Source organism: Verticillium dahliae, genomic scaffold, assembly GCF_000150675.1.
Source record: "Verticillium dahliae VdLs.17 supercont1.6 genomic scaffold, whole genome shotgun sequence".
NCBI lineage: Eukaryota > Fungi > Ascomycota > Sordariomycetes > Glomerellales > Plectosphaerellaceae > Verticillium > Verticillium dahliae.
This window is the reverse complement of record NW_009276926.1, coordinates 285,544-300,117: the sequence shown is the minus strand read 5'-3', so window position 1 is coordinate 300,117 and position 14,574 is coordinate 285,544. Positions and strand designations below refer to the sequence as shown.

Genomic DNA, 14,574 nt, shown 5'->3' with positions numbered 1-14,574 from the left:
CTTGCTGCTGCTAACGGGCCTCCGTCGAGTCCCTCACAAGCAAAATTCAAGCCAGCTTGTTGGCGTGGCAACTTTCCTGTACCAACCCTCCATGCATGGTCATTCTCATTACGCGGTTCTGACACTTTCCACGTCCGTCTGGTGGCTCGTGTTGCAAGCCAATGTTAATGTTCTCCAAGCGCCTGTTACGCGCTGTGTATTTGTGAATCCCAGCAGCCACTTTGCTCGTCTCGTTTAGGTGTACAGAGATATCTCACTCCCCCCCTCACAACGCACAATAACTTTTGGTATATGCTCATCCTCGCCTCATGCCTCAACTGTGACTCATTCCTTCCACTCAGAGACCGATTTTCTTTTACACCATCAAAACAGCGCCAGCAAGCGCCGCCGCCACGGAGACGGCGCCAAGCATGCCGCCCAGCGAAGAGGCGGCGCTGTCGTTGCCGCCAGGGGCAGCGGCAGACTCGGCAGGGGCGGCCCCCGCGCTGGTGGGCGACGAGGTCGCCGAGCCGGTGGAGCTCGCAGAGTCCGAGTTGGATTCGAGCAGGGCCGAGAGGTCGCTGTTGTCGCTGGCCGTGACGGTCACGTCGGTGCCGTTCTTGCACTTGGAGTTCTCGGAGCCGGTGCCCTCGACAAAGTTGACGGTGGCGCACTGCGCGGCATGGTTAGCGTGACATCTTTTCAGGTGGTCTTTCTCCAGAGATGGCCTTTCTCAAAAAGATGGCACTCCTCGAATCAGCAGGCAAGGGAAGGATACTCACAGCGTAGAGAACGCCGTCGGTGGCGCTGCCGATTATGTTGATGACGCCGCGGCTGCCGACCCAGCTCTCGGGCGCCGTCACGGCGGGCTGGCAGTTTGAGCCGTAGCCCGTGCTGCGGTAGATGTGGTGAAGCTGCGTCCACTCGGCGGAGCCAAAGTCGGACGTGTTGACGGTGGCGCGGATGAGCCAGTCGGACTGGGCGTGGAGGTCTACGAGGGCAATGGCGTCTCCGCCAACGTGGAAGTCGACGGCCGAGTCGCTGCTGGAGGGCGTGTGGCCGCCGCAGGGGCCGGTATCCTGTCGCGCCGTGTCGCTGCCGCCAATGTGCGAGTCTGGAGCCTCGATTGTGAAGTGGGCTGAGGAGGTGAGGGCGAGGGCGGCGGTCGTGAGGAGGGTCGTGAGGCGGGCCATGATGGCGGTGGTATGTGATGTGTCTGGTGTGAACGGTGATTGATCGCGTCTACGAGCAGTTGGTCTTGAAGAACCCTGTGTGATAGAGGTGACGAGCAAGTTTGTTTGGTTCTGGCAAGCAGGCGTGGCGGGGAGATTGTTCTGGGAGACGAGAGTCTTTTAAGGGAGGTGGACCTGGATGGAAGACACGGGCATGGAGCTCCCACCCACCACCCCGGAGAGTGGAGTGGAGGGGTGCCGAGCTGCTGCTTGGTCTCTGGGTCGGAGCAGCAACTTTCCCGTCTGAGACTAGCGGATGTCATGGTGAGGCCGTTGGCGCAAGTCGGCAGAGGACGAGCTCGTGGTCATCTTCACTCTGAGGCGGTCAGATGAGGTAAGATCCCTAGCAAGTCGTACCCCTCTACGGAAGCTCGGCAGGCTTACGGTCTACTGAAACGAAAGAGGACTTTCAAGACTGAAAGCGCTGCCGAGCTCCGAACGAGGAAGCCTCAGGGTCCATATTCACTTGAAGATATGAGGTTCGAATGCCGTTAGTGTTTGACGATGCAGCGACGTACCCTGCTTAACGGTCCGCCCTCGTGCGGCATGATGCATCGTGGCTGACCCCAGATTCTGTGGATGTTGCCATGAGGTAAATGGTCGCGTTTCAGCGGGCGATATCCAAAAGTGGTGTTGACATTCGTCAAGACGCATGCACAGCAGGCTCCAGATGGCGATGATTCTCACCAGATCCAGGTGCTGGGTTCTGAAGGTGGGGCTAGGGCTGGTAAGGCGGGAAGGGACGACCGCGAGCAGGGGTCCTTTTGGGTTGCATTAGCGGCATGGTCTGGGTGCGCCTGCTCCTTCTGGCCTCCAATGGCAACAGGGCATGCGCTCGGTTGCGCGCATTTGAGCAAGTTACCCACGTCTTGGCGTCCGGGGCTCTGGGTCCACCACGAACTATCAAGGTCATGGCTCTTGCTTGTTCCGTCTTCGTCTCGTCCAGAGCCGCGAGCTGCTCCTGCCCTCCGTCGACACGAATAGAATGTTTGCTACAGGGCGCTCTCAGCGCATCTGACGCTGGCCAGAGCCCGAACCGACTTGACAAAGTCGCCAGGGAGGATCTAGGAGGACCTAACCCAAAGCCAAAGGTGAGCTACTGCTACGGTCTCGGTCCTGAGACGATCATCTCAACACCAAGACACGACGTTCCTCCTGTTGCCCTGGAGGTCAAAACATCAGGCCGAAAACAAATCGATTGTTCTAGCACGTCCAATAATTCGGGCTGACATAGCCACCCCGTGAAGATGGATGACAGAGAGAACAGCGCCAACACCAACGCGACTCATTTGACAAACGGCGGTTGCTCCTAATTAGCCAAGTGGTCTGAAGCAACAGTGCCAGTAAATTGATGATCTGCGATGACTTGGCAATCGAAAAGGAATACTCGCTCACGGCGAGCTAACTGGTCAGCAGAATTTATCACCTGTCACTGGCGTATGTGCGTGAGTGGGCAGTGTGCCGATATATGTGCGGAATCTGCGCGCCCAGCCCGCCTCGCCTCTTGAACTTGCTCAATCCACCGCAACCCCTCCGACCTTCCGACGTCGCATCTTGCCTCCTCCACAACACCACAATCGGCTCTCGGAACGCGTTGATGCTTTTTAGTCTCCTCAGCGGCGACATGCTTGACTAAAGCTGACAACTGATTTCCCGAGGACGTCGACAGGTTCGCCCGGGTCGTCAGTACTCGATCCCTTGCCAAATCAACCTGAGAGGAAGAGTACAATCGCTTGTTCGATTCTGGCCGCGACTGGCTTCACGGCTTCCCACGACTCCTTCAACTAGGTACACAGGCTTCCACTGCTCGTCATGAACCACGAAAACCACGGCGGCGGCGGAGGCGGAGGCGGAGGCGGCGCTGGAGGACTTCAGGCTACAAACAAACACCTTGCCGAATCGTACTGGTACATCATCGCAGGCGCCACGGGGTTTGCAGCAGCCATCCGTGGCATCAACTATCTCGAGGGACGCCGACGACTCAGACGGCACCATACACAGTCTCTCGCGCACCCTACCAAGCCAGACGGCCGTCTGACACAAGCATGGGCGACTGCGACAGCTATCGTTCGTGAAGCGGCCTACCCGCGGTTCTTCGTTCCTAAGAAAGGCCTTCGTTGGGCTTCACCACCATCGCTCGGCCGCATTCTCCTTCTCGTCGCCTACTGGGCTGTCATCATCAACATGATGACAGCCCACGGCGCCATCATCAAGGACGTCTTTTACTGGGAGCGCATCGGTTTCCGCAACGGTTGGACAACAATCATGCAGATGCCGCTGCTGTATCTCTTGTCCATGAAGTTTAACATCATCGGCTACCTCACGGGCACCAGCCACGAGCGACTCAATTGGCTCCATCGATGGGTCGGTCGCACCATGTTCGTGACAGCGACTGTACACGGATTCCACTTCTGGACGCAGTGGGAAAGAGCCGAGATTATCGAGATCCAGATGAAAATCTTGCCCATCACAAAGCAAGGACTTGGTGCCTGGGCACTCCTACTGTGGACCATCCTGACCACCTTCAAGCCCTTCCGACACATGGCCTACGAGCTGTTTATCGTCCAGCACATTTTGACTGCGATCATCTTCCTGTGGCTGGTCTATGTGCACATTCCCGAGCCTGCCCACCCCTACTTGTGGTTCAGCGTTGCCTGCATCTGTTTTGATCGTCTCGCCCGCTGGAGCCTCCTACTGTGGCAGAATCTGCGACCAAAGCCGGACAGATCGGATTGCAAGGGAATGAAGCGAATTGGTCACCAGGCACAGGTTAGGACAGTAGGCTCATCGACCACCGTTCTGACGATCAAGGATGTGTCTTTCTCGTGGAAGGCCGGTCAGCATCTGTACCTCTGGCTGCCGCGCCTCGGTCCGTTCGAAGCTCACCCATACACAATTGCATGTGCGCATCAATTGCCCGAAACTTGCATCTGCAATAGTGTGCAGCTCGTCATTCGCAAGCACGGCGGTTTTTCCAAGCGACTCCACAACCACGCGCAAAAGATGCAGCAGGCTGGCCGGAGCGAAACACTCACTGCGTTTGTCGTGGGACCGTTCGGAGCACCCCCAAGGTGGGATATCTACGAGACGGTTATTCTCATCTCCGCCTCGACTGGAGCTTCCTTTACGCTTCCCATCCTCGAGGCTATCGTGCAGGAACGAGCCAAGACGTGTGTGAAGCGGGTCGAGTTTGTGTTGACAGCGTGTCAAGGCGAGGAGATTGATGTTTACCTACAAAGGCTGCGCGAGGCAGTGGATCGAGCCCACGGCATGGGTCTCGAATTGACGGTGCACGTCGCTATCACGCGCTCCGATGCAAATATCGAGGCTGTGACGAGCGTCCTCAACGGCGATGGACGAGTTGGCACCACAGAATCGCTGCTACACAGGAGAGGAAACTCAAGCAGCTCAGACGCAGAGGGTGGTGAGATGGAAGAGAAGGATAGCATTAGAGCTGCAAACCCTGAGAACCAGCCCGGCTGCCACATGATGAAGGGGAGCTGCTGTGCCGGAGGAAGCTCAAGTAGCGGTGGCTCCGACTTTCTGCGACAGTATACGACGAGACTAGACATTGAGTCACTCATCCGCGAGCCCGTCGAGGCGTCAGGTGGAGAGACGTCAGTGGTGGTATGTGGGGGGCAATCCCTGACGAGTTCTGTACGCAACTGCGTGACACGGTTGTCAGACGAGAGAGCGGTGCACAAGGGGACAGGAGCTCAGGGCATACACCTATATGTGGAGGAGTACTCGTTCTAGATGATGGTCTGAAGATGACATTATACCCCAAATGGAAGAATACAGAAAGGAGACTCAAATTGAATCAGTAACATAAGAAGGCCCCAGGCTTGATTGATGTCTGGCGGGAACAATTCCGTCGCAAGCAATATCACACCGCTACCCCTCCATCCCGGTGAAGAGGCTATGCATCGGTCAAGCTTCTCACCGAGATGCAGCCAATCACCACATGGCAATGCACAGCTGGACGCCCAAAAATTTCCCCTCCAACGGCCCGCGACTGACCTTGGGCTCGACCAACAAACAGCCTTGACTCACACGCAGCACCCCTCGATAGACCCTCTTTCTCTCTTTTTAACCCCTCCTTAATCCGGCCCTACACTACCCCTGGCATGACGAGCCGCCTCTCACAACTTTTCAAACCGTCTTCACTTCGCCCGGCACCGGTACTTTGCCTCCCGTCTCGACAATCGCTGCGCGGTTCCCATCCCTTCTTTGGCTCTGCCTACCAGCTCCCCCGCTCTCCGAACCCGAAGCTAAACGCACATCGAAGTTCCTCCCACACCATCACAGCCATCCGAAGTCTCGCGACCATGGTCACAGAAGCCCCCGTTGGCGACCTCTCCAGCCAGCTCGAGAAACTCAACGTCGGCAAGCTCGAGGCCTTCCCCAACTCCCACCCCGACCTCAACCCTGTCGACGTCTACCGATCACACATTGCCTCCCTCCTCCACGATGTCTCTGGCGTTGAGAAGTCCCTGATCTACAATGCCCTGCAATGGACAGCCACACTCGAGAACGGCGATCTTCTGCTCCCCGTGCCCGCCCTTCGCGTCAAGGGCAAGAAGCCCCATGAGCTGACCGAAGAGTGGCTCGCCAAGGTACGTCACGCGAACGCTTGTCCTCCTCCTCCTCCTCCTCCTCTTCCTCCTCTTGCCGGCCGGCGCAACAGCATACACGCGACTAACATGCCGCAACCCAGTTCCCCGAGTCTCCTCTCATTGAAAAGCCCGTTCCTTTCAACAACGGCTCCTTCATCCAGTTCTGGTTCAAGGCCGCGCCCCTCGCCCAGCTCGTCATCCCCCAGATTCAGCAGCGCACCGAGAATTTCGGCAAGAACCCCCGCAACGGCCTCAGGGATCCCCAAGACCCCTCCAAGGGCCAGAAGCACATGATTGTCGAGTTCAGCAGCCCCAACATCGCCAAGCCCTTCCACGCTGGTCACCTTCGCAGCACCATCATCGGCGGTTTCCTCTCCCACCTGTACGCGGGCGCCGGCTGGAAGGTCACCCGCATCAACTACCTCGGCGACTGGGGCAAGCAGTACGGCCTCTTGGCGCTCGGCTACGAGAAGTACGGTGACGAGAAGGCGCTTGAGACGGACCCCATCAACCACCTGTTCCAGGTCTACGTCAAGATCAACAACGATCTCGCTGAGGAGAAGGAGAAGATCGCCGCGCTCGAGAAGGAGGGCAAGGACGCCAGCGAGCTCAAGAATGAGGGTCTCGACGAGCAGGCGCGCCGCTACTTCAAGGCCATGAACGACGGCGAGCAGGCGGCGCTCGCGCAGTGGAAGAAGTTCCGCGATCTCAGTATCGTTCGCTACAAGCAGACGTACGCCCAACTCAACGTCACCTTTGACGAGTACTCGGGCGAGTCGCAGGTGTCGGAGGAGGACATGGCCGCCTCGGCCAAGACGCTCGAGGACAAGGGCATCTCCGAGGTGTCGGACGGTGCCGTGGTCATCAACTTCCAGAAGCACGTCGCAGGCAAGGCCGGCAAGTCGCTGGAGAAGCCCGTCATTAAGAAGCGTGACGGCAGTAAGTCAAACTCTCCGATGAGACCGTCCGGCACAAGTGGCTGACATGGCATAGCTGCGCTGTACCTTACTCGTGACATCAGCGAGCTGCTGCACCGCGAGAAGAAGTACAACTTTGACCACATGATCTACGTTGTTGCGTCGCAGCAAGATCTGCACCTGAAACAGCTGTTCAAGATTATCGAGCTCATGGGCTACACTGAGACGGCCAAGAAGGTCCAGCACGTCAACTTTGGCATGGTACTCGGTATGAGCACTCGCAAGGGCGTAAGTATACCCACTGTCTGGCTGTTGGGATGGCGTGGCTAATGATCAATACAGACTGTCAAGTTCCTGAGCGATATCATTCGCGACGTTTCTGACCACATGCATGATGTCATGAGGAAGGTTGGTAACATCAGGCACGACCTTGACAGGCCCAAGCTAATGTGGCCAATAGAACGAGGAGAAGTACAAGCAGGTTGAGAACCCAGATGCCGTCGCCGAGACACTCGGTATCAGCGCCATCATGGTGCAGGACATGACGGGCAAGCGCCAGAACTCGTACACCTTCTCCCTCGAGGCCATGACAAGCTTCGAGGGCGACACGGGCCCCTACCTGCAGTACGCCCACGCCCGTCTATCGTCCATCATGCGCAAGGCCAATATTCCCGAGGCGGACCTCGTCAACGCCGACCTCAGCCTGCTCTCTGAAAAGCACGCAACGGAGCTCATTCGCATGCTTTCGCAGTACCCGGACACGGTGCAGAACACCCTCAAGACGCTCGAGCCGACGACGGTGCTCACGTACCTGTTCAAGCTGACGCACGTGCTCAGCAGCTCCTACGACGTGCTGAGGGTCGTTGGCAGCGAGCCCGAGGTGCTCAAGGCCCGTCTGGCCCTGTACTACTCTACCAGGACGGTGCTGGCGAACGGCATGAGGTTGCTGGGTCTGTCGCCTGTTCAGAGGTATGTGGAGGCATTGCCCCAGCGGTTGTCGTACGTGCTGACAATGTTGCAGGATGTAAGAAAGGCGAGTCACGATGTCGCATGTGGTAGTAAAAGAGCACAGGTTTGGTGTCACGGCTTGCCGAGGATAAGGCAATTGAGAGGGTCACGCCACTTTGATGACGAGTTGTCTCTTGCTTACAGCTATTATGAGTCGAGAGCTGTAGTTGCGGCCAATGCGTATTGGCGAAGACAAAAACGTATAATTCCAAAAACCACCGCCAGTCCCTCGACACGTGATGCATGACCACACCTCGAACCCGGGTTTCCTTGTTTTTCTCCTGCCAACCATGAGTGATTGTCCTCTTGTTTCAGATATGCTTGTGCCCAAGCTGGTCCACCAGGAGGTCCGGCCGTCCTTGTTGGGGAAGTCCGGTGGCCACGGCCTTGGCGGCCCCCTATCATCGGTGTTTCTGGAACCTGCGGTGCACGCCTGATCCTTGCATTGCCGAATCGTGCATTCTCATTGATCTGGATCGGACTTTCGTTGCTCTGATTGGCGTTTCCCTGGGGAGGTATTATTCTCTGCATCTGGGTTGTGGTGTGCGTACCGCCAATCTCTTTCCCGCGGAGGCCATCTGCTCGTCGATGTAACGACGCCAACATCGATTGTGAGCTGAAATGTCCTGATCATCTCCATGATCCACGGTGGGATGTGGTCTATACGCAGCCCTCGAAATCTTCGTCTTTTGGGAATCTAGTCTACATGTTCCAGAGCCGTCTGGGGCTCCGGGACGATACTCCGTCATATGACGACACATTCCTGTGCCAGAAATCGTAACGGTGTCTTTCGGGACTTGGCTTCCGTTCTTCGCCTGTAGCAGAGAAAGCTTTAGGCGGTCAGGTTACCGCGCCATTTGGACCCTATTGGGGCCACTTCGAAATCAACCGGTTTGAGAGTCCGTCCAACAATGCTTTTGCTTTCTGTGGGAGAGCGGAGGCCACGTTGTGTTTAGCCCGTTAGACCGTGTGTATGCTTTTGCTCTCTGCGCTAATACCATCTCTTGCGTCGGACAAAATATGCCCAGTCTCTCGGGCTGGGCATGCACGTCGCTAGAGTGCGTGCCACATAATACCTGTTGTTGGCTTCGGGTAGATCGGGTGAGACTTGTGTGCTCAGACTCGACGCCACGTCGTAGACGGTGTTTCTTCTGGGTCTGAGATGAACAAGATGTTGTATCTTTTTTTAGGCTACTCAGCTGCTGGAAGCCAACATGCATTGTCCGGTGGGCTTGGCCTGCGGACAGAAGGTCATCGAAAGCCGAGTGGTGGTATCTCTCTGCATGGCCAATTCATAAGTATACACTTTGGCTTTTTGGGTCCCCCAGGCCAGGTGGTTTCCTACTCGTTCTGACCGTTTGCTTCTCTTCCTCCTTGAAGAGCAGCACCTTTCCTGTTTCTCGCGATAGTTGAATGATACTAAAGTCATGGTGGGCCTAGTACTGGTCGTGGCAGGCGTTCTATGCCTTGGCCTCTACCAGCTATACGTCTCGATCACCACCAAGAAAAAGCTCCCGGATGGCGCAAAGCCCCTTCCCGGGCCGATGAGTAAATTTCTTCCCACGGACCTTCTGTCGCTCATCACAGACACTGACAAGCCCAGACTTACCGTTCATCGGCCGCGTCCATGATGTCCCAGGCGAAGGTAGCTGGCTCAAGTTTCACGAATGGGGCCAAAAGTACGGCCCCATCTACACAATGGACATGTTCGGCTCAACCCACATCTGGATCTCCTCCGAGTCGGTCGCCACAGATCTCCTCGCCCGCCGCAGCACAATCTACTCGGACCGCCCCGTCATCCCGAACCTGCCCGACAACCGCTACAGCGGCAACTACCTCGCCCTCGCCGGCCGCAACGACACGTGGAAGCGCCAGCGCAAGCTCGCCCACGGCCTGATGTCCGTCTCGGCGGCCCAAGACCTGCACGCCTACCCAACGCGCGAGCGCGACCGTCTGCTATGGCTCATGGCGACGCAGCCCGCCGAGTACAGGGAGTGGATCGAGCAGTTCACGTCGCGGACCGTGGCGAGGCTGTCGTGGGGCAGCGCGGCGCCGGCCGACACGCTGCGCGTCACGACACAGGGGTTGCTCGAGACTATCAGCCCCGCCGGTGCGCTGCCGAATGTAGTCTCCTTCCTTGCCGGCCTGCCGAGGTGGGCTTCACCCTGGAAGCGGAGGGAGGCGGCACGACACGCCGTCGAAGAAAAGCTGTTCACGCGGTGCGTTGCTTCAGTGCGGGAGGGCATGGAGGGCGGCGGGGCGCGGCCGAGCTTTGTGCAGACCTTCCTGTCCGATCGAAGCCCCGGCGGGAAGTATGCTGATGTAGAGGTGTGGGATGCCATGTACACTGTCGGCCAGATGGCTATCGCTGGGGCTCTTACGATTGGGAGCCCCATTCAGACTTTCTTGTTGGCAATGCTGCACTTCCCCGAGTGGCAGAGAAAGCTCCAAGAGAGATAGAACCGTCTCGAAGGACCGTGTCCCCAATGGTCTGACCGGGAAAGGCTACCCATGGTAAGAGCTGTGGTCAAAGAGGTGCTGCGGTGGAGGCCACCCGTGCCAACGGGCATTCCTCACGCGGTGGAAAAGGATGATGTGTACGAAGGGTACTTCATCCCCAAGGGCGCAACCATCCATGCCCTCGAGTGGTAAGTTTTGACTAGAATATAACGCGGGATACAAAGCTAACAACGTAGGTCCATCACTCGCGATCCCGTCACGTATCCCGACCCTGAAATTTTCAATCCCGCCCGCTGGCTGGAGGAATCCTACCCGACGTACAGAGCACCACTCACCACATACCCTAATCTCGCAAACTACAGTCAGTTTGGCTTCGGTAGGCGGACCTGCCAAGGCGTCTCCATTGTGGAGCAGGACTTGTTCCTGACAATGGGCGGGTTGGCGTGGGCAATGGATATAACTCCAAAGAGGCGGCCCGATGGCAGTGCTGTGCCAGTCCACTGGAACGACTTCACGCCACTCCTGATTGCGAAGCCCGCCGCATTTGAGTTTGATGTCAAAATCCGGAAGGGAAGAGAGACTGTTTTGCGGCAAATGCATGAAGAGGCAGCGAGCGGGGATGATTTGGAGGAACAAGCGTTCAATGGGCAGGCCACTAAGGAGGGTATGTTCGCGAAGGAGGCCAGTGGTCTGTCTGAGGTCGAGGGCCAGTATCACGACTTTGAGAAGGGTGATGCTCACATGCAACACACACAGTGCTGAGGATTAGGGCTGATGTAGTTTTCGCAAGCTTCCAATAATAAACCCTATAGACTAAACAAAGGGTTCAACGGCAAATCACGAGGTGTGGTCGAAAAAGTGAACAGAAGTTTGCTTTACTCTCCTCCAGCTACCTACAATGATCCTGCGCTGCAACGAACCCTTCTTTCATGCTGAACCTCCGAGTAAACTGTCCCTTAATGTTCTGGCTCAGTTGGCTCGGCTTGCGTTTCTGTTCATTCCGCCTGGCAGGTGATTGAAAGGTAGTCAAAATCGACGATATCAGTCAGAATTGCTACAACCGAGGAGGTATGATAAGCGAGGTCAAAGTCTTTCGCAGGCACCGAATGCCGGCTTAGTGTCAAACGAGAATTGATGCCCCGAATTGGGTAGTCAAGCAAACTGATCGATCAATTCTACGACTAAGCTATGACCCCGAGACTTTAGCAACTTGAGTAGGCGGGCCTCATGGCCCTGATACTCCATCATTTAAAGGGGATTTGGGGACCACTAGATTATGATGCCGAGCCAGTTTACAGAACACGTATAGGGTCTTTCAAGTGTTTGCAGTTTGATACACCGTCTGAGATAGGGTTTGCAGCCCAGCCACCTGCAGGGTGCTGGAAGCCGAATCCATGATTTGTTGCTTCTTCTGTACATCGCAACGTGAGCTGGCATCGAGACTTACTTCCAAAAGAGTGTGTTGCATCTGGGGAAGGGGGTCACCCTCCAGGGCCTACAGCTGGCTAGTTCCTGGTGAAATAGTGTTTGAAGTTATATAATACCGGCTTGTTCAAGACGTCGGTTCGTCTATCCATGACAGGCGAACAAAACAGTTCCATCAAGTTCACGGCTTGGCCGGTTTCCCTTGACAGAAAGGTCAAAGCTGAATACAAAGCTATAGCGATAGATAGTGCTCGATCTGGCTTAGCAAATGATAGCTTGAAGTGAATCGCGCGGCTTTATACTTACAAGACATGGGTAAACTCTCTCCGAAGATTCATGATAGGACCAAAGAGCTGTTGTTTGTGACGGCCTGCCTCCGGAGACGCGCTGGGACCCCTGGTCGTATTTTGGCGTTGTCAGCGATCTTCGAAGAAAAGCTGGATCTTTCGTGGTGGCTGTGGCCGATTTCTTCGAAGGCCGTTCCTCCTTTTGGTTGGCTAACTTGTCCAAATTGAGATGAGATGGGAAGAATCTCCATGGAAAAATACCTCTCCCTTTCCCTAGACAACCTCAGCGCCCTTTTCGCGGGGACATCCGTCATGCACCCCACAGACCAGTCCTGGGGTACATGTCCCCATTCGATTTGGGTGAATCTGACAGGTTATCCACCCCAGCCTCCAGAAACCACTGACGCCAACGGGCTCCCCATTCAGCTCGAACCCCAGAAGCTGTTTCAGAACCTTGGCAGTATCCCCCGCTTCTCCAGAGAATTAGGGAACGGATGGGCGGATGATTCACGCATCACAACGAGTTGTCATCGCCAAACAGGCTTTGGGTATCTATCTAAGCGTTATGGCTTGCCCGGCATGATCGTCCGACATCTGCATCTCCAGCGCTAAATTTCAAGTCCTCCTCACGCCACGTAGCTCTTCATCCCATCATGCCAAGAATGGAGATTCGCGTTTCTGAGGATGAGGTTCGGGCCGCGGATGTCGGCAAGGTCGATATTATCCACGATGAAAAGGCCCAAGATATCACCGCGATCACATCGGCATTCGCCAATTTGACGTGAGGCCAAGCCATCAGGAAGTTCTGGCGCCTCTATGGCACGATACTTTTGACCTCTATCGGAGCCATGTGAATGCGTCCAAAGATGCTCCGCACGCAACAGTCCAATTGACCTGTCTCGGAACAGGTACGCTGGTTATGCAGCCTCCGTCATTGGTAGCATCATCGCCAATGAGGGGTTCATCAGGCAATTTGCGACTGTCACTGACTCGGAAACGGGGGCGCGAGTCCTCGCCTCGACGCATGTGTAGTTGTGGCAGGCCATCAACTTTGTTGCTCAAATTTTAATACAAATGATCGCCCCCATCACTGCTGACCGCTTTGGACGCAAGTTCAACATGTGGGCTTTGACAGTTTTCCTTACAGCTGTTAGGATTACCCTCGATTGGTCTCAATATTGAACTCTTGCTGACAGTCAGCCCTCAGTCAATCATAATTTCGATCGTCCCCAAGACTTGGGAGGTCATCCTAGTTTCCCGCATTAGCAGTGGTATGGCGGGAGGTCTTCTTGGATCATCAATCATGATATACATGTCAGAGACAGCCATGCCACAATTTAGAGGCGCTCTCCTTGCTAGCTTCTCTCTCTTCTTCGCTGTCGGTCAGCTGTTCCTTGCTGTTGGGCTCAAGATCCTTGAGGATACTGCACCACTTGAATTTCGGAACATATTTTACTCCGAGTTCGTCCTGTTTGGTCTCTGGCTGATTCCCATGGTCTACCTTCCAGAGTCTCCCGGTTCGTATATCCTCTATTATTCCGATGATAAGGAGTCTGACAAGCGAATTCAGTATGGTACGCCCTACATGACCGCCCGGACGACGCCAAGAAAGCTCTCTGCCGTCTTGTCGGGAATGTGGAAGGCTACGATGTCGACCACGAGTACGACGTGATCAAATATGAAGCCGACGAGTCCACCCGCATACAACTTCAGAGCGGCAACACTGAGTGGCGCGCTTTCTTCACAAGGACAAACATGAAGCGCACCATCATCTCCACGCTGCCTTTCACCATGCAGAACTTTGTCGGCGCGCCCCTGTTCTTCAAATATGCGACCTACTTCTTCTCGCTCGCTCAGCTCGACGATCCTTTCCTCGGCAACCTTATCATCCAGCTTGTATTAGTTGCAGGCATTATCTCCTCGTTCTATCTCGTTGACAAGACCGGCCGCCGCACCCTTGTGCTCATTGGAGGCGCATTCATGTCTTTGTTGTGCTTCATAGTTGGCGGGCTCAGTTTCTTGACGCCGAACGCGGCTACTGGGTCAGCTCTGGTGGCTTTGTCTTCAGTCTGGGCCTTCACCTATGCCGTTTCTGTTGCCCCAATAGGTATGTTTCACCCTTCATCTCGTCAACTCAGGTTCTAACAAGGCGGCAGGATGGATCAGTCTTGTCGAAGTGTCGAGTCCGCTTTTCCGCGCCAAGACCACAGCGCTGGCATCGATAATTCAGTCCGCATCGGGCGTGCTTTTCGTAAGCTTTCACTCACAGCTTCGTTCCGATGATCAAAAAAGATTGGCTAATATGTTGAGTGAGTAGAACTATACTGTTCCTCTTATGTTGTCCAACCAGAACGCCGGCTGGGGCCAGAAAATCGGTCTCTTCTTTGGAGGCATCTCTGTTATCTATATGATCCCGGTGTTTTTGATGTTTCCTGAGACGAAGGGTAGGACATATCAGGAGCTGGATGAGTTGTTTGAGAGGCGTGTTAAGGCCTGGAACTTTGCTGAGACCGAGACTTCCCACCAAAGGAGCGTTGATGCGAGGCTTGGTCACGCAAGCTAGTGGAGTTACCTAAACGCAAGAGAGAGGTCAGTTCGAAAGATATGACCGGCAGATATTGGTGAATCATGAATAAATGGTTACAAAGTT

General features: G+C 55.5%; 5 protein-coding genes across 5 annotated transcripts; 4 read left to right on the top strand and 1 right to left on the bottom strand.

Annotated features, from left to right (window-relative positions):
* Positions 1-108: 108 nt before the first annotated feature.
* On the bottom strand, positions 109-1,250 carry VDAG_03653 (uncharacterized protein; the record flags this gene model as incomplete). Its single annotated transcript, XM_009653737.1, has 3 exons — positions 762-1,250; positions 371-652; positions 109-138 (listed from the first exon to the last, which is right to left on the bottom strand). The coding sequence occupies exons 1-3, from the start codon at positions 1,170-1,172 to the stop codon at positions 109-111; spliced, it is 723 nt and encodes a 240-aa protein (XP_009652032.1). The 5' UTR covers positions 1,173-1,250.
* Positions 1,251-3,023: 1,773 nt separating this feature from the next.
* On the top strand, positions 3,024-5,038 carry VDAG_03652 (uncharacterized protein; the record flags this gene model as incomplete). Its single annotated transcript, XM_009653736.1, has 1 exon — positions 3,024-5,038. The coding sequence occupies one exon, from the start codon at positions 3,024-3,026 to the stop codon at positions 4,965-4,967; it is 1,944 nt and encodes a 647-aa protein (XP_009652031.1). The 3' UTR covers positions 4,968-5,038.
* Positions 5,039-5,539: 501 nt separating this feature from the next.
* VDAG_03651 (arginyl-tRNA synthetase) lies at positions 5,540-7,772 on the top strand (the record flags this gene model as incomplete). The annotated part of the gene is made up of 6 exons (XM_009653735.1): positions 5,540-5,827; positions 5,929-6,766; positions 6,821-7,032; positions 7,087-7,152; positions 7,205-7,743; positions 7,766-7,772. The coding sequence occupies 6 exons, from the start codon at positions 5,540-5,542 to the stop codon at positions 7,770-7,772; spliced, it is 1,950 nt and encodes a 649-aa protein (XP_009652030.1).
* Positions 7,773-9,115: 1,343 nt separating this feature from the next.
* VDAG_03650 (cytochrome P450 2C3) lies at positions 9,116-10,974 on the top strand (the record flags this gene model as incomplete). The annotated part of the gene is made up of 4 exons (XM_009653734.1): positions 9,116-9,300; positions 9,356-10,184; positions 10,257-10,400; positions 10,449-10,974. Exons 1-4 carry the CDS (start codon positions 9,180-9,182, stop codon positions 10,972-10,974), a joined length of 1,620 nt encoding a protein of 539 aa, XP_009652029.1. The 5' UTR covers positions 9,116-9,179.
* Positions 10,975-12,577: 1,603 nt separating this feature from the next.
* Positions 12,578-14,487, top strand: VDAG_03649 (sugar transporter; the record flags this gene model as incomplete). Its single annotated transcript, XM_009653733.1, has 8 exons — positions 12,578-12,705; positions 12,833-12,950; positions 13,038-13,073; positions 13,132-13,195; positions 13,250-13,441; positions 13,495-14,031; positions 14,081-14,175; positions 14,242-14,487. 8 exons carry the CDS (start codon positions 12,578-12,580, stop codon positions 14,485-14,487), a joined length of 1,416 nt encoding a protein of 471 aa, XP_009652028.1.
* Positions 14,488-14,574: the final 87 nt, after the last annotated feature.